At 42.6% G+C, this 23940-nt stretch overlaps 1 protein-coding gene across 6 annotated transcripts in view; it reads right to left on the minus strand.

Moving 5' to 3' along the window:
• Positions 1 to 4418: 4418 nt before the first annotated feature.
• epb41l4a (erythrocyte membrane protein band 4.1 like 4A) overlaps positions 4419 to 23940 on the minus strand; it is a 100975-nt gene continuing 81453 nt past the window's right edge. Inside the window, exons 12-23 of one of the 6 annotated variants that reach the window (XM_060909192.1) lie at positions 22855 to 22970; positions 17859 to 17949; positions 17659 to 17742; positions 16203 to 16316; positions 10936 to 10983; positions 9756 to 9833; positions 9368 to 9487; positions 8469 to 8516; positions 8304 to 8372; positions 7290 to 7400; positions 7052 to 7130; positions 4419 to 5107 (exon numbers count right to left, since the gene is read on the minus strand). In XM_060909192.1, the coding sequence (XP_060765175.1) occupies positions 4997 to 5107; positions 7052 to 7130; positions 7290 to 7400; positions 8304 to 8372; positions 8469 to 8516; positions 9368 to 9487; positions 9756 to 9833; positions 10936 to 10983; positions 16203 to 16316; positions 17659 to 17742; positions 17859 to 17949; positions 22855 to 22970 (1069 nt within the window). In that variant the 3' untranslated portion in view covers positions 4419 to 4996. Of the gene's footprint in view, positions 5108 to 7051; positions 7131 to 7289; positions 7401 to 8303; positions 8373 to 8468; positions 8517 to 9367; positions 9488 to 9755; positions 9834 to 10935; positions 10984 to 16193; positions 16317 to 17658; positions 17743 to 17858; positions 17950 to 22854; positions 22986 to 23940 lie in introns of all 6 variants that reach the window. The other 5 variants (XM_060909190.1, XM_060909189.1, XM_060909191.1 and 2 more) reach the window with 5 other exon arrangements.

The raw sequence follows: 23940 nt of genomic DNA on the forward strand, positions 1-23940 counted from the left end.
ATATTAAGTAACTCCCCTAGTGGTAGAAAATTGTGCAACACTGAATATCTGATCTGAAATGGTTATATATTGTTAATCAATCCATCACTGGAAGCAATAATTCTTAAACTTCACCCACAAAAACGACTGAGTATTTAATATTTGAATGAAAAGGCGCCGCAACTTCTTAAGATACAACAAGCACTTATTTGTCATAATATGAATTGTACTGAATTGCTCAGGAGATTAAATTATTATTATTTTTTTTTTTTTGCACTGAGGAGGATGAGACTTCTTCTGGTATGGAAGGTCCAGTCAAATTGTGAGAGAATGCATCCTTAAAAACTTTGGGGCCGTTAACGTTCAAAAATACTCGATGCAGGGATGCACAAAGATTAACGTTGGGTTTTCCAGATTCCATATATACCAGTATGGATACAGTACAGTCTAAGTGCAAACTGTAGATCCACAGCTTTTATTTTCAGCCCAGCATCCTCAATTTTGGTCCATCAATGTACAGCTCTATCAGTGATGAACACAAAAATACTTGCAGGTCCACTGTGAAATTATTATTATTTTAAAACAAAGAGGTTAAATTTGTAAAGAACAAACATCAGAGAAAACGTAACCTACATATGACTGAGAGTAATCTTCTCAGTGATCCATTTTAAAAATTACTGAATTAATAGACTGACATCATCAGTTTCTCTAATCACATAATTTGACATTTGCATGGCTGTTGCGGTGTTGGACACCATGCATTATAGGCTCTAGATAGATAGATAGATAGACAGACAGACACTACCGTTCAAAAGTTTGGGGTCACTTTGAAATGTCCTTATTTTTGAAAGAAAAGCACTGTTCTTTTCAATGAAGATCACTTTAAACTAATCAGAAATCCACTCTATACATTGCTAATGTGGTAAATGACTATTCTAGCTGCAAATGTCTGGTTTTTGGTGCAATATCTCCATAGGTGTATAGAGGCCCATTTCCAGCAACTATCACTCCAGTGTTCTAATGGTACAATGTGTTTGCTCATTGCCTCAGAAGGCTAATGGATGATTAGAAAACCCTTGTACAATCATGTTAGCACAGCTGAAAACAGTTGAGCTCTTTAGAGAAGCTATAAAACTGACCTTCCTTTGAGCAGATTGAGTTTCTGGAGCATCACATTTGTGGGGTCGATTAAATGCTCAAAATGGCCAGAAAAATGTCTTGACTATATTTTCTATTCATTTTACAACTCATCTCATCTCATCTCATTATCTCTAGCCGCTTTATCCTGTTCTACAGGGTCGCAGGCAAACTGGAGCCTATCCCAGCTGACTACAGGCGAAAGGCGGGGTACACCCTGGACAAGTCGCCAGGTCATCACAGGGCTGACACATAGACACAGACAATCATTCACACTCACATTCACACCTACGGTCAATTTAGAGCCACCAGTTAACCTAACCTGCATGTCTTTGGACTGTGGGGGAAACCGGAGCACCCGGAGGAAACCCACGCGGACACGGGGAGAACATGCAAACTCCGCACAGAAAGACCCTCGCCGGCCACGGGGCTCGAACCCAGGACCTTCTTGCTGTGAGGCGACAGCGCTAACCACTACACCACCGTGCCGCCCACCATTTTACAACTTATGGTGGTAAATAAAAGTGTGACTTTTCATGGAAAACACAAAATTGTCTGGGTGACCCCAAACTTTTGAACGGTAGTGTATGTGCCATAACATTAAAACCACTGAGAGGTGACATGAAGAGCGTTGATCATTTCGTTACAATGGTAACTACATTCTAGAACGATGCTGAAGGCATCAAAACTATGAAATAACACATCTGGAATTATGTAGTAAGCAATTTTACTTTAAAATTATACTATTTTAGATTCTTCAAAGTAGCCACCTTTGCACACTTTTGGCGTTCTCTCAGTCAGCTCCATGAAGTAGTCACCTGGAATGGTTTTCCAACAGTCTTGAAGAAGTTCCCATATATGTTTGGCTACTTTGCATTCACTCTGCGGTCCAACTCATCCCAAACCATCTCAATTGGGCTGAGGTCAGATGATTGTGGAGGCCAGGCCATCTGATCCAACACTCCTTCACTCTCCTTCTTGGTTAAATAGCCCTTACAAAGCCAGAAGGTGTGTTTTAGGTCTTTACCTTGTTAAAAAACAAATGCGGGTCCCACTCAGTGTAAACCAGACGGGGTGGCATGTTGCTGGCTAATTGTGCCTTTAATTTTGAATAAATAACCAACAGTGTCACCAGCAAAGCACTCCCACACATCACACTTCCGCCTCCATGCTTCACAGTGGGAACCACACATGCACATACCATCCGTTCCCCTTTTCTGCGTCTCACAAAGACACGGACGTTGGAACCAAAAATCTCAAATTTGGACTCAAAGTACAGATTTCCACTAGTCTGATGTCCTTGTGTTTCTTGGCACAAGCAATTCTCTTCTTCTTACTGGCCTCCCTCAGTAGTGGTTTCCTGGAAGCAATTCGACCATGAAGGTCTGATTCATGCAGTCTCCTCCAAACAGTTGATGTTGAGATGTCTGGTACTTGAACTCTGTAGAGTGTTCATGGAGGCTCTAATCTGAGGTGCTGTTAATTGATGGTTACTCGAATTAACATATCCTCTGCAGCAGAGGTAAGCCTTGATACCAAAAGCAAGTAGAGTTGAGCTGGTACCGTGCAGTGGAAAAGGGCCATTGGTCTTCCTCTCCTTGGACTGTCCCCAATGAGAGCCAATTTCATCACAGCGTTTGATGGTTTTTCCAGCTGCACTTGAAGATACATGCAAAGTTCTTGCAATTTTCCAGATTGACTGACCTTCGTGCCTTAAAGTAACGATGGATGTCGTTTCTCTTTTCTTAGCTGAGCGGTTCTTGGCATAATATGGATTACTACAGTTGTGCGCAATAGGGCTATTTACTGTATTTTTATTATTTACTATTTGATCTCAAACGCATTAAGAAGGCAAGAAATGAGTGCACTAATTAACTAATTGACACACCTGTTAATTGAAAAGCATTCCAGGTGACTACCTCATGAAGCTGGTTAAGATAATGCCAATAGTGTGCAAAGCGTCATCAAGGTAAATGATTCGTACTTTGAAGTATGAAACTATGGCAGTGGGGGCGTGGTCGAGCGCCAGTTTGTGAATGAAGGGCGAGGCCGGGGAAGGTGAGAAATGATCACAATTGTGTCAAATTAATGGTGTATGTGTGTGTGTCTTGCGGTTACCAGAGGACCACTGTAACCCTAGCTATGTAATAGGCGAGAGGCCGACGGCTACGGAAACGGAGATCGGCGCTGCCCTGTGCGCCACATGGCGTGGGAAGGACTTTGATTTGACTTTGTGTGTGTGTCTTGCAGTGCCAACCAAGGGCTTATATGGAAGGAGGAAGCAAAGAAGAAGGGAGCTTCCCTGCGTGCCGTGTTTGTGTGAGAAGTGAATCAGTGAAAAGCTTAAATAGAATTTCCAAAGTAACTAACCTGCCTGTCCCAACACACCCAAAGAAAGTGCGACAGAAATTTTTTTAAACACCTTTTTGTTTACCACAAAATTCCATACATATGTTATTTACCAGCTGGGAGGTCCGTATCGTGAAATACCGTGACCGAGGTCTTGAAAGTATTGACTGAGGCCCTTTGGGCCAAGGTCAGTATTCAAGGCCGAGGTCACGGTATTTCACCATACGGACCGACCTTAAGCTGGTAAATAATATATATATTTTTTTCTTTACCAAATTCTAACAGAAAACGAGAGCGCCCGAAAGGGAAAACCGAGCCGAGCTGCCATTTTGAATCCTCGTTCACGGCTGTAATGCAAATTGCTTCCTCCTCGGTATACAAGTGCACTTCCATGGCAGGAAAAAAAATTACATTTTGCTGCCTATGTAGTCCCCTATTTATACAAAATTGAGTCATTCAGGATTCAGCCATGTTTTTGCTTGGCATTAGCAACAGTTACAGGTTTTTAGCTTTCTCCTGAAAAGTTTTATTTTATTTCTTCTTCCTCAGGGTAGTAAAACTCGCGTTCGCTGTGAAGACTGTCGTTATCGCTATCCATGCTGTAAAATTAATGCTATTCTCCTGAGAAATGCTGGCAAAAATGTATAAGATTTTTGATAATCTTATAAATGAATCTTATAAAAAAAAGATAAATGTTGACAAAAAAATGCTACTATGTTTGTTGTTGTTGTGAACGAGCGAGTCGCCAGAGGTCCGTAACCGGGGTCCGTACCGTAGGATACGGACCCGCTCGCCAGCCAATCAGAGTGCAGGATCTAGACCGCGAAAAAAATAATGTATGTTATTTCATAGTTTTGATGTCTTCAGTATTGTTCTACCATGTAGAAGAGTCAAAACAAAAACCTATGAATGAGTAGGTATGTATATAAAACATGAAAATGGTGACTATTACATTGCCATTGACAAGAATTTATTTTATTGAGTCTCCAGCTCAGCTACAGTTAACCGTGTTCAGTGTATTTCCTAACAGCAGAGAAAGACAATGCAAAGAGCTACAGCAGCAACAGTTTCTTACAGGATTTAGTCTATTATCAGAGAACACAAATACAATTTCTTTGCATGATAATATCCACATGTACGATAACGAGTTCAAGAAAATTTAATACTGTATAAAATGTCAAACCCAGTGTTTAGTGTAACACCTTAAAGCCTGTGCAGTGTTTGCTATCTAAATGATTTGTTATCCTTCACTTGATTGTCAGAACAGAATGAGTGGTTTTTAAAAACACTTGTGTGCTTGGAATGATCATGTTTGTTCAATTAAGTATAAAATGCCTTTCTTTAAATGAACACCAATTTATTTATCAGACAAGCTTATGGCATGGATACAGCCATCTCAAATTCTTTTAGATAAGAGCTCCATGTCTGTCTGGAAATTTCTATCTATTGGTGTTGAATACTTCCAGGTCTCAGTACTGTTTATTGTCCATTACCCTCTCCTAACCTTTCAGGGTGAAAATCCTGAAAGCGGTCACGTTTCGTGTTTTGTCCGAGAGTTGTGTGAAGTTTTTGCCACCTTGATGCTGCTTTTTGTCTCCTGTCCAGAGCTCTCAGACAGGTTGTCTTTGGATCCATTCTTCTTCTGCCGAAAGAAAAACACAGACATTTCTGAACAAGACTGTGAAAGCATCTCACAGCAACCTGTCATTCCGGAGCACATTCATGCAAACCAAAACTGTCTAGTCTTCATGAGTTGATATACAAGAGCAGCTGATGTGTATGTGGAATATTGTGTCAAATTAAACAAAAATAAGCACTTTCAGTGTTTTCAGAATGTCAGATTATCTATAGAAAGTATTAGCTGTAGAAAAGAAACACGTATACAAATTTGATTTTGTTATTTTTCCGGTTTAAGATACCTGATTTAGCTTGTGTGCTGATTTAAAAGCCCTTGATAAGTTGAGTATCATGTTCTATGTGTTATAACGGATGTTTCATTGATTCAGATATTTTCATAATTTTTTAGCAAACTGTATTTTAACAAACCCATTATATCTGTTCGTTGATAAATCTGTTTGTTTTACATCCAGTGGTGGCTCAACAGTTTAATGCTCTGGGTTACTGATGAGAGGGTCAGGGATTTGAGCCCCAACACCACCAAGCTGGCACTGTTGGGCCCTTGGGCAAGACTCAACCATATTGGCTTAACCAAACCACAGAAGTGAGAAAAAAAGATGTCTAAAGAAGACGATTTTTATATCTGTTTTTCCCAATTTAGTCATTTGGAAAGTCCCGCCCACTAATTAACTCTTCCCGACCACACAACAGCTACCGATTGCGGAGGGTGAAGACTAACACATGCTTCCTCCGAGACACGTTAAGTCAGCCAACTGCATCTTTCATACATGCCAACCTACATGGAATGTCCGTATTTTATACGGATTTGATTCAATAAACGTAGTATACGGGCGTACAAATAAAGTTATACGGATTCTTTAAAAAAACCTCAATATTTATTTAGAGCTACAATCAATTCCCACGATGATAAAAGAGCGCATAACATTTACAAACGTACTGTACATCACAGACAGCCAGTAAAGAGTCTTATGAAATCACGCGTTATCTTGTGGTAGCGAGACTTCGTTCCACTTTTGATCATGTGCACACCGCATTGCGAGAATCCCGCCAACCGTGAAGTCATAGACATATAAACATAGACGCCGCCTTCTGCGTAGAATCATACGTCATCCTCGCCGCCATATTGGATGTGGCAAAGTGGAGATTCTTCAGCCGTCTCTGGTATAGCGTCTAGACAGTAGCCGAGAATAAAGATGCCTCATTCGTGTGCTGCGTTTAACTGTACCAACAGGTTTACCGTCCAAACGAGATCACATGGGATTACCTTTCACACGTGAGACTGGAAAAATACTTTTCATTGTATTTGGTCATTATAACGTAATTTTACGAACAGATTTTTCTGACTTTGTGGCTAATATGAAGTCTCGTGCATAATAGCCGCTCGGTGAAACGCGTCTCCAAACAACGAAGTATTTCCTTCGTAACTACGCTGATAACACTTGGTGTTTTTGTCAAACATTGGAGCTTTGTATTCATTCTGAAGGTTTATTGTTATTAATATTGAATAAAAAGTAACTGGGATATATCATTGTTAATTATCATTCAAATTTTAGGTAAATTATTTTAATTTGCATCTTATACGGATTTTATAAGGGAAATACGGATTTTGGAGGTTAGTTATACAGGTTTGATTGACCAAAGGTTGACATGTATGATCTTTTGGAACTGCTGCTCTTGCTTTGTCACTGGGCAGCTTAACACACTCAAAGAAAAGGGCTATCTGCCCTCTTCCACATACTCACAGATGTGCATGATTGTTAAAATCCCCCCCGGGCAGCACAGCCCGGTATGCTCTCATAGACACCTGGATGGCTGTGGCTTTGTCAGGATTCAAGTTTAAATAAAAGACGCTGGACATGAGACAATAACATCATATTCACAGACTTTGAACTTGTGCATGGAAGTGTTTTCCCTGAATGAAGCACTGTTCCAGAGAACAGTAACTGACCTGTGAGGTGGCAGTACTGGACCCTGTCATGTCTACAGTGCGTGTAACAGGAAGTGGAGGCACCAGATCAGTCCGGGAGCTAAAAAGAAATGGAATCGGTGGTCAAAAAACATACACCCGAGTCCAGGAAAAACTGTGTGTGGATAAGTTTGACAAGTAAGTGATTTCTTGTCGCCTGCGAATGACCTATTGAGGGAAACATGATCTTTGAATCGACCAAAATTATTCCTGGACTCACTTGACCTCTGAGAGGACAGACCTCTCTCCATCGGAGCAGTGTGAGCGCCGGTACTGTCGGTAGCTCCGAGGAGAGTGAGAGTGCCGGATACGGATCGGGTCACCTTGAGTTCTGAAACGAGATATTTTGTCATTTTGACAGTCAGCAAGGGAGACAGAATGAAATTGTTTTTTCATGATGTAACTGGCAAAATCTTGCCACATTCTGTGCTCAAATACTGCTAACATTTAAACAGTCCGATAAATATGAACTTCAGCTCTTTTTAGTGAGTCAGATCGTTTGACCGATAACTGTTCTTCTTTGGATGGTTATGGTTGATACCGTTTCATGAAATCTTACTGTAACTTCTAATCAATTATTAAATGTGCAGTGATAAATACAATGAGCTTCCTTGCATTCATGATATTTTGTCTGCTGTGCGTGTTTTTTTTTGGGGGGGGGGGCTTTTTTCACCTTTATTGGATAGGACAGTGTAGAGATAGGAAATGAGTGAGAGAGAGAGAGTTGGGGAGGGATCGGGAAATGACCTCGGGTCGGAATCAAACCCGGGTCCCTGGATTTATGGTATGGCGCCTTATCCACCTGAGCCATGACGCCCCCTGCTGCGTGTGTGTTTTTATTAAGAAGATTCCTTTCTATAATTTCTTAATGGATTTCTGCGTAATTTCTTTGGATTTCTGCTGCTTCTATGAAGAAATATTTCTCTGATAAACAAGAACATTAAAAAAAATAAACATTCATATAAATCCTTGTTCAAGCATTACACAGGACTGGGACTTCGAGAACTGGAGTACTGGTTCGTCACACTCAGTAAAATGATTGCCACGTCTTCTAAAGTATTTTTGGGATACAGTTGGTGTTAACCTTAAAGCTCAATTCTACTCTATTTCTAATTCCAAAGATAGATACCTCTGCACTCAGACATTGTCGAATTTGTTTGGAATTACTGTTAGCATATTTTCAGTAACACACTATCTTGCTTAGACAAAAACAGGAGAGATTGATTCTACTCACTCTACTTTCTTATAAGGAATCTCCTTCAGCTGTTCCTCTGTCAGGCCGGATGGATCCACCAACTCCTTCCTACACACACACACACACACATACACACCATTACAACGTGACTCATTCAAGCCACAGTTTACACAGGATTCAACAGAGACATTTATTATTACTTACTGAATATGCTTCCACAACTGCTCTTTCGCTTGAACATCCGGACTTCTCCTACAAAAACACAAACAGTCAATTACTGACACCCTTGAAAAAAAAAAAAACGAGTAAGCATACGATGCATGAATGAGCTGCTATGCAGTTTTATTTTAACACTGTTTTTCATAAGTACTTGTTTTAAGATGATCAGCACCCCCACAGTTGTTGTATCGTCCCCTGAAGAGTATAACAGCAGGATTTTAGAGGACAAAGTTTCTTTGTCTTCTTAGATCTGGACTGCCTACTGGTTAACTCAGACCACAAGTTTCAACAGTTGTTTTTATCTGTCTCTTTTGTGTGTTAATAATTTTGCCATGTTTTTGGACACACACACACAAAAAAAAAGATTTTAAAGGAAATCTTATGAGAATGAGTTTTGCATCTCCAATCGTTTGAAGAAGAAACCTTTATTTGTCACATGCACACTTCAAGCACAGTGAGATTCATCCTCTGCATTTAACCCATCTGAAGCAGTGAACACACAGAGCACTGGGCAGCCACACTAGAGCACCCGGGGAGCAGTCAGGGGTCAGGTACCTTGCTCAAGGACACTTCAGCACAAGGCCGCCCCACATTAACCTAACTGCATGTCTTTGGGGGAAACCAGAGCACCCAGAGGAAACCCACACAGACACAACATGCAAACTCCACACAGAAAGGCCCTCGCCCACCACTGGGTTCGAACCCAGACCTTCTTGCTGTGAGGCGACCATGCTAACCACTACACCACCGTGCCACTCAATAAATAACACCGTATCAGCAAAGTTAATACGAGATGGAACCCACAAACAAGTGCTCATAGAAACCTCTGCTTTGTTTGACAACACTGCAGTACAGAAAGGAGAAGTGCAGTTGGAAATACTGACGATCGAGAGCGATGGCGCGAGCGCCGATGGTTGGGATCATTCAGGTTTTTCTCCTTTTGCCTGCGAAGCACAGCCTCCCACTGTGGCCCAGAATCCACCATCTCGTTCTCCTGCCGGGACCTACGACCCAAAAACGTACAAACATCTACTACAGACCAAAATCTGCTTTATTAGATGTTAAATTAGATAATGTTTTGATGGAAACATGATATAATTGTTAAAATGGATGCTATATTTTCTCTATAAGCAGTTTCAGAGAAACTAACATCTGAAAGACAGGCATTTAACCACATTGTACACAGCTAACAACAGTTTCTATATGAAGACCGCCAAGACTGATTTGTTCTACTGTTGCTTTTAGTGCATGAGGAAAGAAAAGATTGTGTACCGGTTCCTCTTTTTACGATGCTCTCTGTTGGAATTCTCTGACTCACTGCCGCTGCTTGTGTTGCCACGGGAACGTGACCTGAGGGGGCAAACAAAGAAGGGTTAAAAGTTGATGAGAAGCCAAGAAATGTATTTCAAGAGATTTCAGCAGTGGTGAAAGTCTAATGCATTTTATTTTTAAAATAATTATATTATTCGTTTAAAATATTATTCAGTCAATACAGTAATAATAATAATAATAATTAGATTTATTTTTTTCGCGGTCCGGTTTCCATCAAATCCTGCACTCTGATTGGCTGGCGAGCGGGTCCGTATCCTATGGTACGGACCCCAGTTACGGACCCCGGTTAGGGACCTCTGGCGACTCGCTCGTTCACAACAACAACAAACATAGTAGCAATTTTTGGCAACGTTTATTTTCGCATTTCTCAGGAGAATAGCATTAATTTTACAGCATGGATAGCGATAACGACAGTGTTCACAGCGAAAGCGAGCTTTACTACCCTGAGGAAGAAGAAATAAAAGAAAACATTTCAGGAGAAAGCTAAAAACCTGTAACTGTTGCTAACACCGAGCAAAAACATGGCTGAATCCTGAATGACTCAGTTTTGTATAAATAGGGGACTACATAGGCGGCAAAATGTAGTTTTTTTCCTGCCATGGAAGTGCACTTGTATACCGAGGAGGAAGCCATTTGCATTATAGCCGTGAATGAGGATTCAAAATGGCGGCTCGCCTCGGCTTGGCTCGGTTTTCCCTTCCGGGCGCTCTCGTTTTCTGTTAGAATTTGGTAAAGAAAAAATAAAGATATTATTTACCAGCTTAAGGTCGGTCCGTATGGTGAAATACTGTGACCTCCGCCCTGAATACTGACCTCGGCCCAGAGGGCCTCGCTCAGTACTTTCAAGACGTCGGTCACGGTATTTCACCATACAGACCTCGCAGCTGGTAAATAACATATAACTGCTTAGCTTTTATATTGCTTTTGAACTGATTTATACTTATTTTTTAAAAATATTAAGATAATCAGATGCTCATATTTAAAAATACATCTTAGAGTTTACATTTTTTGTCAACATGCTCTTTTGCTAAGATTTAAAAAAAAACCAAAAACACAAAAAAACCCACGCACATGATTCCAAATTTTGCAGTGATTTCCTTAAATAAACTGAACTGCCCACCTCCTCCGGTGCTGTTTGCTGGATGGCTCCTCACTGCATGGGCCTTTCCTGTAAGAGCACATGATCATATCATTTGGCTTTTCCCATGCATGTCTTTCCAAAGCCAGGCTGTGAGATCGGCTCCCTATGCACTTTGATGCTTTAACACTACTTATTTATTCAGAGGGTTCCTTTCATCAGCGCATAGCCTAAGGAAGGATCTAGGCGGCTCTCTGCTCCGAGTCTAAAGCCCTATGATATTCATGATCTGAATCTCTTTACGCCTTACTCGCCCAGGAGTCAAATGGCCCTTTTCCACTACCCTTTTTCAGCTCACTTCAGCTCGCTTCAGCTCACTTCAGCCCGACACGGCTCGCGTTTCGACTACCAAAAACCAGCACGACTCAGCTCGTTTCAGCCCTGCTTAGCCCCTAAAACTCGCACCGTTTTGGGGTAGGGCTGAAGCGAGCCAAACCGTGCTGACTGAGGCTGGGGGCGTGAGCAGACACTCCCCTGTGCACTGATTGGTGAGGAGGAGTGTCCTCACATGCCCACACACGCCCCGCGAGCGCGCTGGGATCTGTAAACACCGCAAACCCGGAAGAAGAAGAATTACGAGAATTTCTGAAGCCTTATGCGCCTCGCCTCATCTATACGCTCTTGCCAGTATCTGTTGGCGTTGTCAAGCCACAGCACCAAGACCAGCAACACTAACGACTCCATGTCCTCCATGTTTATTGTTTACTATTCGGGTCGTGAGACTACCGCTTAAAAGATCACTGAATCAGTGACATACAGAGCATCGTGCACGAGTTCGCGGAGCGCAAGGCTCGTCGTATGCCCTTCAAATAATGCGCGCAGTAGGCTATTGATGTTTTATTATGAGCCATGTACAGTATGTCGCCTAATGTTTTTTTGTTTCTGAGTTACATGTTCGTTTGAAGGACTTAATGTACAAAATAACATAGTTGCACCCCGGAGTGTTGAAATTGGTAAACACAGTGCATTCAGTGAGGTTTGCACCGCCCTCCTTTTATTTCTGACTCTTCCTGTCACCACTCTGAGCGCTCATTCGTATGCCCTTCAAATAATGTGCGCAGTATAGGCTATTGATGTTTTATTATGAGCCATGTACAGTATCCTAATGTTTTTTGTTTCTGAGTTACATGTTCGTTTGAAGGACTTGATGTACTAAATAACATAGTTGCACCCGGTAATGTTGAAATTGGTAAACACCGCAGTTGCGGACATTTTGTAGCCTAAAATGATGTTATGATAAGCTTTAATAAAGGGTCCGGTCATTTGCCCCACCCCCGGCCAGGCTCTGACTTGTTCCGCCACTGTCTGATGTCACTGTTTGCGCTGCTTAACGACATCACATGACGTCCACCCACTTTCGCTAACTCCACCCAATGTGTCCACCCACTTCCAGCCAGCACGGTTCAGCGCGGTTGTAGTCGAAATGCAACTCCAACAGCCCCGCTCAGCTCGACTCAGCTCGACTCGGCACGGCACGGCTCAGCCGCGTTTGTAGTGGAAAAGCGGCAAAAGTCAATCATGCAGCATGAAGTGTGTTTTTCATCTTGTTTGCATTTTTTTTCCCAGCACAATTCATGTCAAGATATGCAACAGTTGCTGATTCTTGATTAAGTGTCACCTCATAAATGTGAATTGTCTCACAGTACTGAAAGCACTGTTACACTGATTTCTCACTAGAGGGAGTCCAAGTACCACAAGTACATTTCCACAAATGCAAAGAAAGAAAAGCAAGGCAGACTTGAATGTCACAAGTACAGCACAGTGAAATTCTTTACTTCATGCTTGTTCCGAAGTTGGGGTCAGAGTGTAGGGTCAGCCATAATGTGGCACAGAAAGGGTTAACACTCTTGCTCAAGCTATGGGATTCAGACTCATGACCTCCTGATCAGTCGGCTACAACTTTTACCAATGTGAACATTTTTCAGCAAAGTGTGCAAACATGTTTCTAACGGAAATAACACAAATCAAGATTCACACTTTGGGGGAATTCGCAAGCAGCGGAATCAGAAACACCCCTGCCAGGTACAGACTGTATAATTTAAGCCTCAATTGGCTTTCACAGACAAAAATCGAGAAATAAATCCTAATTCGTTCATGGAGATCGGAGGTCTTAGAAAGCATAATGAAGCACCTTCATCATTATTACCAATTTGAGCAAATATGAAAATATTCTGGCAGACTTTTGATTAAAAACTCAGCTCCAAAGCTCATCTAAGAACTACTAATAGAAGGAAGGCATAAGATGACACAAAACTCACAAGATAATAATACTAATAATAATAGGTTCAATTTATATAGCGCCTTTCTCAAACCCAAGGTCGCTTTACAATTATAGGCAGAGAAAAAAAAATACACCAAATAGAGGTCAGGATGTCATTCCAGTGGTGTAGCAGCCACAGTCCACCAAAAGGCGCACGAAAACAAGTCCCACACCACCAGCACAGCCGCCGTGACGCCGCCAGCAACATCGCTCGGAACACCACGCCATGGATCCACAAAGCGAGCACAGAAGCACCGCCACGACACCACTGAGCAACATCGCTCGGAACATCACACCAAGCACTAAAGCACAGAGCGCTGGACAACCACAATGTTAAAATGAGCAATGAGCTCGCTGCAGTCCATAGCTAGAAGCACAGGCATCACCCACAGCGAACCAAGGCCTGGAGGGAACCGACGCCCGAAACTGGGTCCGGAGCTACACCACAATCGGCGGACAAAACACTCAAACAAACATCAAACTACGGTACACAAACACACAGAAAAAATAAAAAAACTCTGGTGCATGTGTTAAGATAGCTGCAAATACAGTAGTAACAATGGCAAAACATAAACAAAATATACTTAGAAGACGGTTTCTGTTTATGCAAACCCAGAATGTAGTAAGTAAGGAATAACACGACAGACTGTGAGGTTGAATGAAAATAATGCAGGCTGGTTGGTGTGTTATTTTCATAGAACTACATGGTCTGGAGTGTGTTATTCCACTTACACATTTATTAATGAATGACATGTATTTTAGCCATTTATAGTTAGATTTAGGGCGGCAGGGTGGTGTAGTGGTTAGCGCTGTCGCCTCACAGCAAGAAGGTCCTGGTTCGAGCCCCATGGCCGGCGAGGGCCTTTCTGTGCGGAGTTTGCATGTTCTCCGCGTGGGTTTCCTCCGGGTGCTCCGGTTTCCCCCAAAGACATGCAGGTTAGGTTAACTGGTGACTCTAAATTGACCGTAGGTATGAATGTGAGTGTGAATGGTTGTCTGTGTCTATGTGTCAGCCCTGTGATGACCTGGCGACTTGTCCAGGGTGTACCCCGCCTTTCGCCCGTAGTCACCTGGGATAGGCTCCAGCTTGCCTGCGACCCTGTAGAACAGGATAAAGCGGCTAGAGATGATGAGATGAGTTAGATTTACTGTTTTGACAGAAAAAAATAAAGTTGCTCCGGTTATTACATTACAGGCTTTTAGCAGACGCTCTTATCCAGAGCAACATACCCGAAGCAACCTGGGGGTTCAGTACCTTGCTCAAGGGCACTTCAGCTATTCTTGCTGGTCCAGGGAATTGAACCAGTGACCTTTTGGTCCCAAAGCTGTTTCTCTAACCATTAGGCCATGGCTTTATAGCTGTAATAAAAGCATTCCCTTACCAGCCTCTTCTCTCTCGCTTTCTCTCTCAAAATGCAGCTTGTCATTTTACAGGGAAAGCGTAAACTCTTCTATCTTCCTGAAAACTTTCCCATGCTGGGAACCTTGCAAGGCACTGAGAACTGAGATTCCTTCCATAAGTGTTACATAAATGTCTCTTAACAAAACAATTTCACCACATCAGTGACTGTACATTTGACTTTGTTAAACAACACCACATTAAAAAAAAAAATTAATATTAGGCTTAGATTATGTTGAGCATGTGCTGTACAAATCCCTGTGTATGAGCTGTTAGTAAGGAAACAGCATATTAGAACGAGTGCATTAATATAAAAAAAAAAACTATAAAATGTACAGCATTTTATCAGGCTCATCTTGTACAGTGTGACCACTAGTGATCTTACAAACCTGCTATAATTACACAGCGTTAAAAACCGGCTTTCCTCATCGAGACTCCATACTACATACGTTTTATTACATTTCCTGCTCTAACATGCTTGAATCAGCTCATAAACAGCTTGATAATTAGCTGACTCAGGTGTGTCAGAGCAAGGGAATCATCAGAAACGTGCATGACTTGAACTGAGAATACCTGTGCACGGTGTTTCTCAATCCTGTGCTGCTTAAAACACGCTCGACCCGAATCATTAACAAGCACACGAGTGTACTAGTGCCAGGACTGAAAAACATCATAGTAAGAGATTTTAAAAGAACTTTATCTTGGCCATATCAGGCCACTCCTGAATATGAAAACACTCCCTGAATACCTTGGCATAAGTTTTTTTTTTTCTTTAAGTCATTCAAATTATTAGATAGTGTACTGAAGGGAAAATTGTTCTTTGAATAATAACAGTTCCCAGTAGGAAGTGCTTTTTTTTTTAAAGTGCATATCCTGGACTAATTTCGTGTTTTTTTTATATGAAAGTCTGTCCCTTTACACACTCATCCAGAAGGGTAATTTTGCACAAGGCCATCTATCTACAGCAGAAAAAAATAAAATAACAAAACGTGTCTGGAAAAATCCCAAGGGAGTCTGGAGCCAGATTCGTGACGTTACCTGCAGAAGCGCCAGCAGGCTGCGCGAGCTTTGCACGGTTTCAGTGCACAGCCTGTGTAGACTAAGCGCTCCCATTTCTCTCTCATTGTCCGGTCTTTTGGGAAACGATGAGTACTAATCCCATCAAGATTGGTGTTGCTACACCCTCCTACGATACATCTGTTAACCATTTTAATAATTACGCGATAACGTTGAAGAAATCTGCAGAAAACCACCAGGTCGTTTTCTCATAAACAAACCAGCGCTGACGTAGGATTCAGAGGGAGGCGTCCCGCACGCGACGTCACGAAAATCAATGTTTCCCGGGAAATCCAAACACCAAGTTTTTTCAGAGGCGGACCAATTCGCCTCAAATGGCTTGATTTCAACTGAATTTTTCTGGTATTGCGCAAGGTAAAAAAATTGCAGAGAATGCAGAATGTGACAGATATTTGACCAAAGTTTAATATAAAATAGGAGAATTACATTGATCTTGCTCCTGAATTTACCCGTGATATGCACTTTAAAGGAAGTATATAATGTGAATATGTTGCACACACACACCTGCTGTACCTGTGCTTCGAGGAGTTCATAACCTCGTTCTCGCTGCCTCCTGAGGGTGAACGTCTGCGTGTGTTCGGGAATTTGGGGGATTTGTTTCGCTCGCTGGCCGAGTTGTACAGCCCGCTGAGGAAAAACAAAGAATGACAGACTTTCAGACTGAAACAGTGGCATGAAATAAAAGGGAATAAAATGGTAAATCCAAAGCTGTTGGCATTTTCTTCAGAAAGCTTAGCTCATGTTCTGAAGTAATGGGAGACACAGTTGGCAACTAATACCTTTGGAGTGATTTGTGATTTGTTTTCAAAGGGGTTGGAAGGGAAATCGACTTAATCCGGTCCCTGATCTTTATCTTGCTATAAGTCGGGGCTTGTGTGTGTGTGTATTTGTGCATGTTTGCGTGCATTCAGGCAGGATTATCCAAACCTTTAGCCATACTTAAACATGACCTCCATCATAACTGATGTTCAAACGTTGGTCCACTCCTTCATTATGTCCCGCCTAGATTACTGTAACTCCCTTCTCATTGGCCTCCCTACTAAATCCCTTAAAAGATTACAATACATTCAGAACTCTGCAGCGAGACTCCTCACCCATACCAAACCATCTGCTCATATCACCCCCATTCTTTCTCAGCTTCACTGGCTACCGGTTCTGTCCAGAATTAAATATAATCTCATACTACTCACCTTCAAAGCTCTCCATAACCTTGCTCCTTCTTACATATGTGATCTCCTGACCCCTTATACTCCATCCTGCTCTCTCAGACCCTCTAGCTATAATCTCCTTGCTGCTCCTCGCACTAGACTCTCTACCCTGGATGGCAGGTCCTTCAGTGCCACGGCCCCCAAGCTCTGGAATTCCCTTCTTCAACCCCTCCGTGACTACTCTTCTCTTCCTTTCTTCGACTCTCATCTCAAAACCTTTCTGTTTCATGAACATTTCTCCACTCACCACTCTTTAGCAACCCTTTTTTTTGTGTGTGTGTGAGATGTTTTCTCTGACCTATGTAAAAGCAACCTTGAGTTTGAGAAAGGCGCTCATCTCATCTCATTATCTCTAGCCGCTTTATCCTGTTCTACAGGGTCGCAGGCAAGCTGGAGCCTATCCCAGCTGACTACAGGCGAAAGGCGGGGTACACCCTGGACAAGTTGCCAGGTCATCACAGGGCTGACACATAGACACAGACAACCATTCACACTCACATTCACACCTACGGTCAATTTAGAGTCACCAGTTAGCCTAACCTGCATGTCTTTGGACTGTGGGGGAAACCGGAGCACCCGGAGGAAACCCACGCGGACACGGGGAGAACATGCAAACTCCGCACAGAAAGGCCCTCGCCGGCCACGGGGCTCGAACCTGGACCTTCTTGCTGTGAGGCGACAGCGTTAACCACTACACCACCGTGCCGCCCTGAGAAAGGCGCTATATAAATGTAACATTATTATTATTATAATAACTGTACCTCTGTGGTGCGTTCTCATCCCAAGGGGCCGTGTGCTTGCTTGGCTGATCCTCTGAAATACTCTCCGTCTTGGACACTTTGGGGCTTGGACAAAATAAAACAACGTCTTTAATCTCACTCAGTTCTACTGAATTGACAATAGGTGTACAATCTGCTTCACTACACACTCTTTATCAAACAAGTGTGTAGGAGGTCAGTACCTCTTAGCTGGTGAGAGCGTGCTGGCTTTAGCCTGGCCTTCACCCAGGGAATTTCCTGCCTTTGTGACTGATCGGCTCCCATTGTTCAAGCCTAGAAGACAGAGTGAAGGCATCTGTGCACTATTTCACTTTTAGATTAATGTTACAGCTCCACAGCACAATACATCACTGTCAGGTTTAAGCATAAGCTACAGCGTCTGCGGCGATCTATCACCAAATATAAAGTCACCAAGTAAAGTCAGAGATCTAATTATCTCATGATGAAACTGCTGACTAACTCGGTGTAATGCATGCATGATTTACAAGGGCAGTAAGAGTTGATCCGAAAGAGTTATCTCAGCGCATTTTTAAAAGTTTTCAGAGCAAAATGTATATTTTTGGTTTGTTCTTTTGTTTCATTTCATACTTTGGCAAAAAAAAAAAAAGGAAAGAAAACACTCACTGAGAAACAGGTGGCACTGAAAATAAAGCTTAATCAAGTGTGTCAAAATAACCTGAGCATAGGAAACACCTAATTATTAGATAATTAAATAATAGTTAATAAATAATAGTGAGATAATTATATAAATAACTCGTTTAAAATGTTTTGTTTCACAGCTAGTGTTTATTTTCTCGTTATTTTTCATTGATCTAAATATCTAAAACTCACTGAATCTCTGCGGTGATACAGCTTTATCCTCAGTTTTGCAGCTCACGTGCAAAATATGCTGCAAACACACATCCTGCAGCTGAATTGCTTTCTCAATGCAATCGAACCACAATATGGCTTACACCATGCTCAGTTGCTCCAAGTCTGATTATTTTGGTCCATACCAATGTGACTGCTGTGTTTATCTTCCCAAAGTGTAACAAGGTGGAAAACGCATCAGGGTTTGCTTCAAATGGAATAGTGAAAGCATCCTTAGTTTGTGACATTCAGGCTTCCCAACCAGGGCGGCACGGTGGTGTAGTGGTTAGTGCTGTCGCCTCACAGCAAGAAGGTCTGGGTTTGAGCCCCGTGGCCGGCGAGGGCCTTTCTGTGCGGAGTTCGCATGTTGTCTGCGTGGGTTTCCTCCGGGTGCTCCGGTTTCCCCCACAGTCCAAAGACATGCAGGTTAGGTTAACTGGTGACTCTAAATTGACCGTGAATGGCTGTCTATGTGTCAGCCCTGTGATGACCTGGCGACTTGTCCAGGGTGTACCCCGCCTTTCGCCCGTAGTCAGCTGGGATAGGCTCCAGCTTGCCTGCCACCCTGTAGAAGGATAAAGTGGCTACAGATAATGAGATGAGCTGAGGCTTCTCAACAATGTTGACTGGACTGGAGGGAAGGCAGGACCAATATCACAGGAGGGAGCCAGATGTAGGCAAATTCTAACGCCTTCAAGACAATATCGTGACTCTATGCCGCTCTTCCACTACAAACGCGGCTGAGTTGGGCTGAGCCGTGCCGTGCTGAGTTGGGCCGAGTCGAGCTGAGCGGGGCTGTTGGAGTTGCATTTCGACTACAACCGCGCTGAACCGTGCTGGCTGGAAGTGGGTGGACACATTGGGTGGAGTTAGCGAAAGTGGGTGGACGTCACGTGATGTCGTTAGGCGGGGCAAACAGTGACATCAGTGAGCTTTTAAGCGGTAGTCTCACAACCCGGATAGTAAACAATAAACATGGAGGACATGGAGTCGTTAGTGTTGCTGGTCTTGGTGCTGTGGCTTGTTGTCACCGACAACGCCAACAGATACTGGCAAGAGCGTATAGATGAGGTGAGGCGCATAAGGCTTCAGAAATTCTCGTAATTCTTCTTCTTACGGGTTTACAGTGTTTACAGATCCCAGCGTGCTCGCGGGGCGTGTGTGGGCACGTGAGGACACTCCTCCTCACCAATCAGCGCACAGGGGAGTGTCTCCTCACGCCCCTAGCCCCACTCGGCTCGGTTTGGCTCGCTTCAGCCCCACTCCAAAACGGTGCGAGTTTTGGGTGCTAAGCAGGGCTGAAGTGAGCTGAGTCGTGCTGCTCTGAGATAGTCGAAACGCGAGCCGTGTCGGGTGAAGTGAGCTGAAGTGAGCTGAAGTGAGCTGAAAAAGGGTAGTGGAAAAGGGCCACTAGATTCTCATTCCTCACTTTTGTAACTATATACACTGTACATACATGGTTTGATTTCCCTCTAAGAGCTGCATTATTTTTTCCCTACACGTCTACTTAATCTTGCCAGTTAACCAACATGCTCATGGCTAACTGTGCCGGTTAATGGAAATAATAATAAGCAGTTTAATTAGATACACAATATAGCCAAAAGTATGTGGACACCTGCCCATCACACCCATACGTGAGCCTTCCACAAACCGTTGCCACGAAACTGTAAGCACCCAACTGTCTATGTTTACTGTAGCATTAAGATTTCCTTTCACTGGAATGAAGAGGCCCAAACCTGCTCCAACACGATAATACCCCTGTGCACAAAGTGAGCTCCTGAGATCAATCCTGAGATCGAGACGCTGACCTCTTCTGCTCCTCGGACCTGCCTGATCCATCCTGATGCCCAGTGTCTGGTCAGAATCTCATCACATCGCTCCTGTGGAGGACGGCCCCCATATGGACAGTTGAAAGTCGCACTTGGAGGACGCTCTGGACTCTTACAGTAATGCTTTTATGGCTGAGGACTACAGTTGACTTGCTAACTTTAGGACTGCCGTTGTCATGAACAGTTTTGCACTCAAGTTTCCATCAGTTGAAGAGTTTATAACATCAACGAAACTGACTTCATGTTAAAACTGTTAATGTTATAGTCACGTTGTCTGTTGTCGCCCAAATGAGGATGGGTTCCCTTTTGAGTCTGGTTCCTCTCGAGGTTTCTTCCTCATGTCATCTGAGGGAGTTTTTCCTTGCCACTGTTGCCACAGGCTTGCTCATTGGGGATAAATCAGGGATAAAATTAGCTCAGTCGTTCAAATTCTGTAAAGCTGCTTTGCGACAATTTCTATTGTTAAAAGCGCTATACGAATAAACTTGACTTGACTTGGCTTGCCAAAGCTGGAGTGGAAGAGCTCAAGTGGTCTGTACAGAACCCTGACCTCATCCCCACTTTAGGATGAACTGGAATGTGGACTGCGCCCCAAGCTTCCTCGCCTGACGTCAATACCCAATCCACTCATTCCCTTATATCTGAGTGAGCACAATTCCCCACATAGATTTTTTTTCCACTTACACTCGATATGCACCTATTCATTTTCTTGCAGTCTAAGTAGCAATCCAATATATTTTTTTATTTGGCCTGCACTCACCTAAATCTAATCAACACTCCTTCATTGCCTGCGGAAGCCTTCTTCTTAAATACGAGTGAAGAAAAAGAAATAAAGGAATGTTCTTTGGAAAAACCTTTGATACTCGAAATGTGTAGCGGTGTAGGACATTCGTATTGATGTTAACATCCTGTAATCTTACAATCATTATAATTTACAATGTGCTATGACATGCACGGTGTACCTGCAGCCAATATTTGCGAAAGAGAAACAAAGCGAGCGCATATTTGGGTGATCGGGAACCTTGGGGAACCGATATTTTTTTGACAGACGACTAAATGGATAGAACTTGCTTGTGTCAACACACCTGCGAAATTACTGAAGTGAACCTAATCTCACAATCGCTGTAATTAACGTGGCTAGCAGATTTGCACATCCAGAATAACGGGATTAGTGCACGCCTGTGCAGCACGTTACAATACAAATTCTTATGAGCTTAGAGTTAATAGTTACACAACTATGCTGAAGTATCATTATCCCGAGGCTGTGGTGTGATCATGCACAAGGCCTTACTGACAGCTGGGAATGGTGTTATGGAAGGAATAAATTGGTTCAGGGTGAGCCACTGGAGGAAAATAATCAGCAACAGGGTGTTTTGTTGCAGCCTGACACCATCCTGAAGTTTTCAATAACAGCAAGTGTTTTATTTCTCTTATACCACAGCAATTTGCCAATGATTACAATTTTCTATTTATTAACGAACATGTTGCCATTTTTTTCACTTTATAGTTACATTTAAAGGGGAACAGAGGGCAATATATAGAGTAAATATAACAATAAAACACACATTAACGAACCTTATTCAAGACTTACAAAAGTTTTTTGTTCTAAGGTTGGAAAGTTATAGTGTTTTGAAAGTAGCTCGAGCAAACTATTTCCGCAGTTTGAACAGCCCGCCATGATATTAATTTTATCCAATCAGAATGCACGTTCATTTTCTCTGCGTAACACTCATGACGTATGTATGTGCCCAGTTGTGTTGGTTCATTGAAGTTGGGACTAGCACGTGTGAATCGGAAAGTAGGATGAATTGTAAGTGATCAGCTACACAGTGCCACAGTGTGTTGCTTTCGGGTGTAATAACAGGACCGATGGAAAGCGTAACGATCCTCCAGACGTGTCTTTTGCGGGATCTCTTCGTATGATTCGACAGAGCTGTCGCTTTCACTTGATGCGCCCGACGCCATGATTACATGCTTCTCTCCTAGTGCAGTGGGTAGCGCTGACGTCACGGTCTTTTAAAAATGGCGACTCTTGTGCCGTTTAGCGTACCGACTATTATATTTACAATTGCCAAGATATTTCGTTGTTTTCTAGTATATAAATTTGATAGAATACTTAAGAATACGTTACTTTGTCACATCAGCAACTGTATATATTATATTTGGTACCCCTTTAATGTCTGCTAATTAGCTTAGGTCTTATTATTACTTAATGTTATAGCAGCTATGAAGAGTCGTGTCCTTGTCAGCTTTTCATGTTACTGAGAAACTGCAAAGCGCAAGCTACTCTGTTCTGAAGACTCTCCCATGGCGGAAAACTTTACTGATTAAAGGTCTCCTAATAATAACGACAACACGTTCTCAATTCTTTTATTGTTGATCTTAGGTTACGTGGAGCGTCTGCCATGCAAGTCCCTGTGAATGAGCTGTTACTCTAGAAATGATAAAGCATGAGAACGAGTGACAGCATGTTGATGATGTTAGATGGATAGATGCTCACTTGTGGGCTGGGTGCTCCTCTTTGGGTAAGTCTTACTGCGTGTGCGTACCACCTCCAGATTCGGCCTGGGCAAACCGATACACTGATCTTTTCCCATCTGCATGGCGGTTTTCCCACTATGAAAAATAACACTGAATACAATCACTTAATGTGTCACTTGTATCAAAACATCAGAATTTCTTAACACATCCATTTCGCATGTTGGTGGCTTCAATTAAAGTAGCCTCACTACTTAATTCAGCTTGGGTAGTTTTGTTTATTTATGATTAGTACTACTTCCTGGATAACTCATTTACCTGAATGCTAGTTCACGTGTTATATTACGTTACAGGCATTTTAGCAGACGCTCTAATCCAGAGCAACGTACAACGAGCACACACATACCCAACACCTCAGGAGCAGCTAGGGGTTAGGTGCCTTGTTCAAGGGCACTTCAGCCATGGATTTTTCCTGCCAGTCCATGGAATCGAACCAGTGATCCTTTGGGGCCATGGTTGCCCATGTTCTTCTGTTTACTGTAATGCTTGTTCATTTTTTAGCCAGGTTCATGCTACGTCACGTGTTTGTCTGTTTACTGTAATGCTAGTTCATGTGTTAACTTTTACAACAATGTTAGTACGTGTTTCAGCCTGTTTACGGTAAATGTTGCAACCGGTTCGCTGGGGATATCAGTAAAGTAAAAAAACAACGATGTGCAAAGTTCACAGAGATCCGACTCACTCAGATGGAGCCAGGATACGCAGGAAGGGTTTACTGTGTTTTGTGTTGGTTTTCTACGTTTCTTGTTTTTTATTATTATACATAAATTATGTGATAAAAATGTAAACTCTCTTTCAATTACATTCATTAGGTCATATATTAAATATAGTTAGTTTTTTTCTTTTTTATCAGACATCTAGTTTTTAGGTTTGTTTACCTGACACGTTTCGACGTACGACTGTCGTCTTCCTCAGAGTGTCACCGGATGTTATTGGTGACGCATCTTTTATCAGCTGATGTTTCCGAAGGCGTGGCCTTCCTGTCTGGTTTGACAGGTCGGTCACGCCTTCTACTGTCTGTTCGTCCCCTGCGAGATGGCACTCCAGG

Source organism: Neoarius graeffei, chromosome 25, assembly GCF_027579695.1.
Source record: "Neoarius graeffei isolate fNeoGra1 chromosome 25, fNeoGra1.pri, whole genome shotgun sequence".
Lineage (NCBI taxonomy): Eukaryota > Metazoa > Chordata > Actinopteri > Siluriformes > Ariidae > Neoarius > Neoarius graeffei.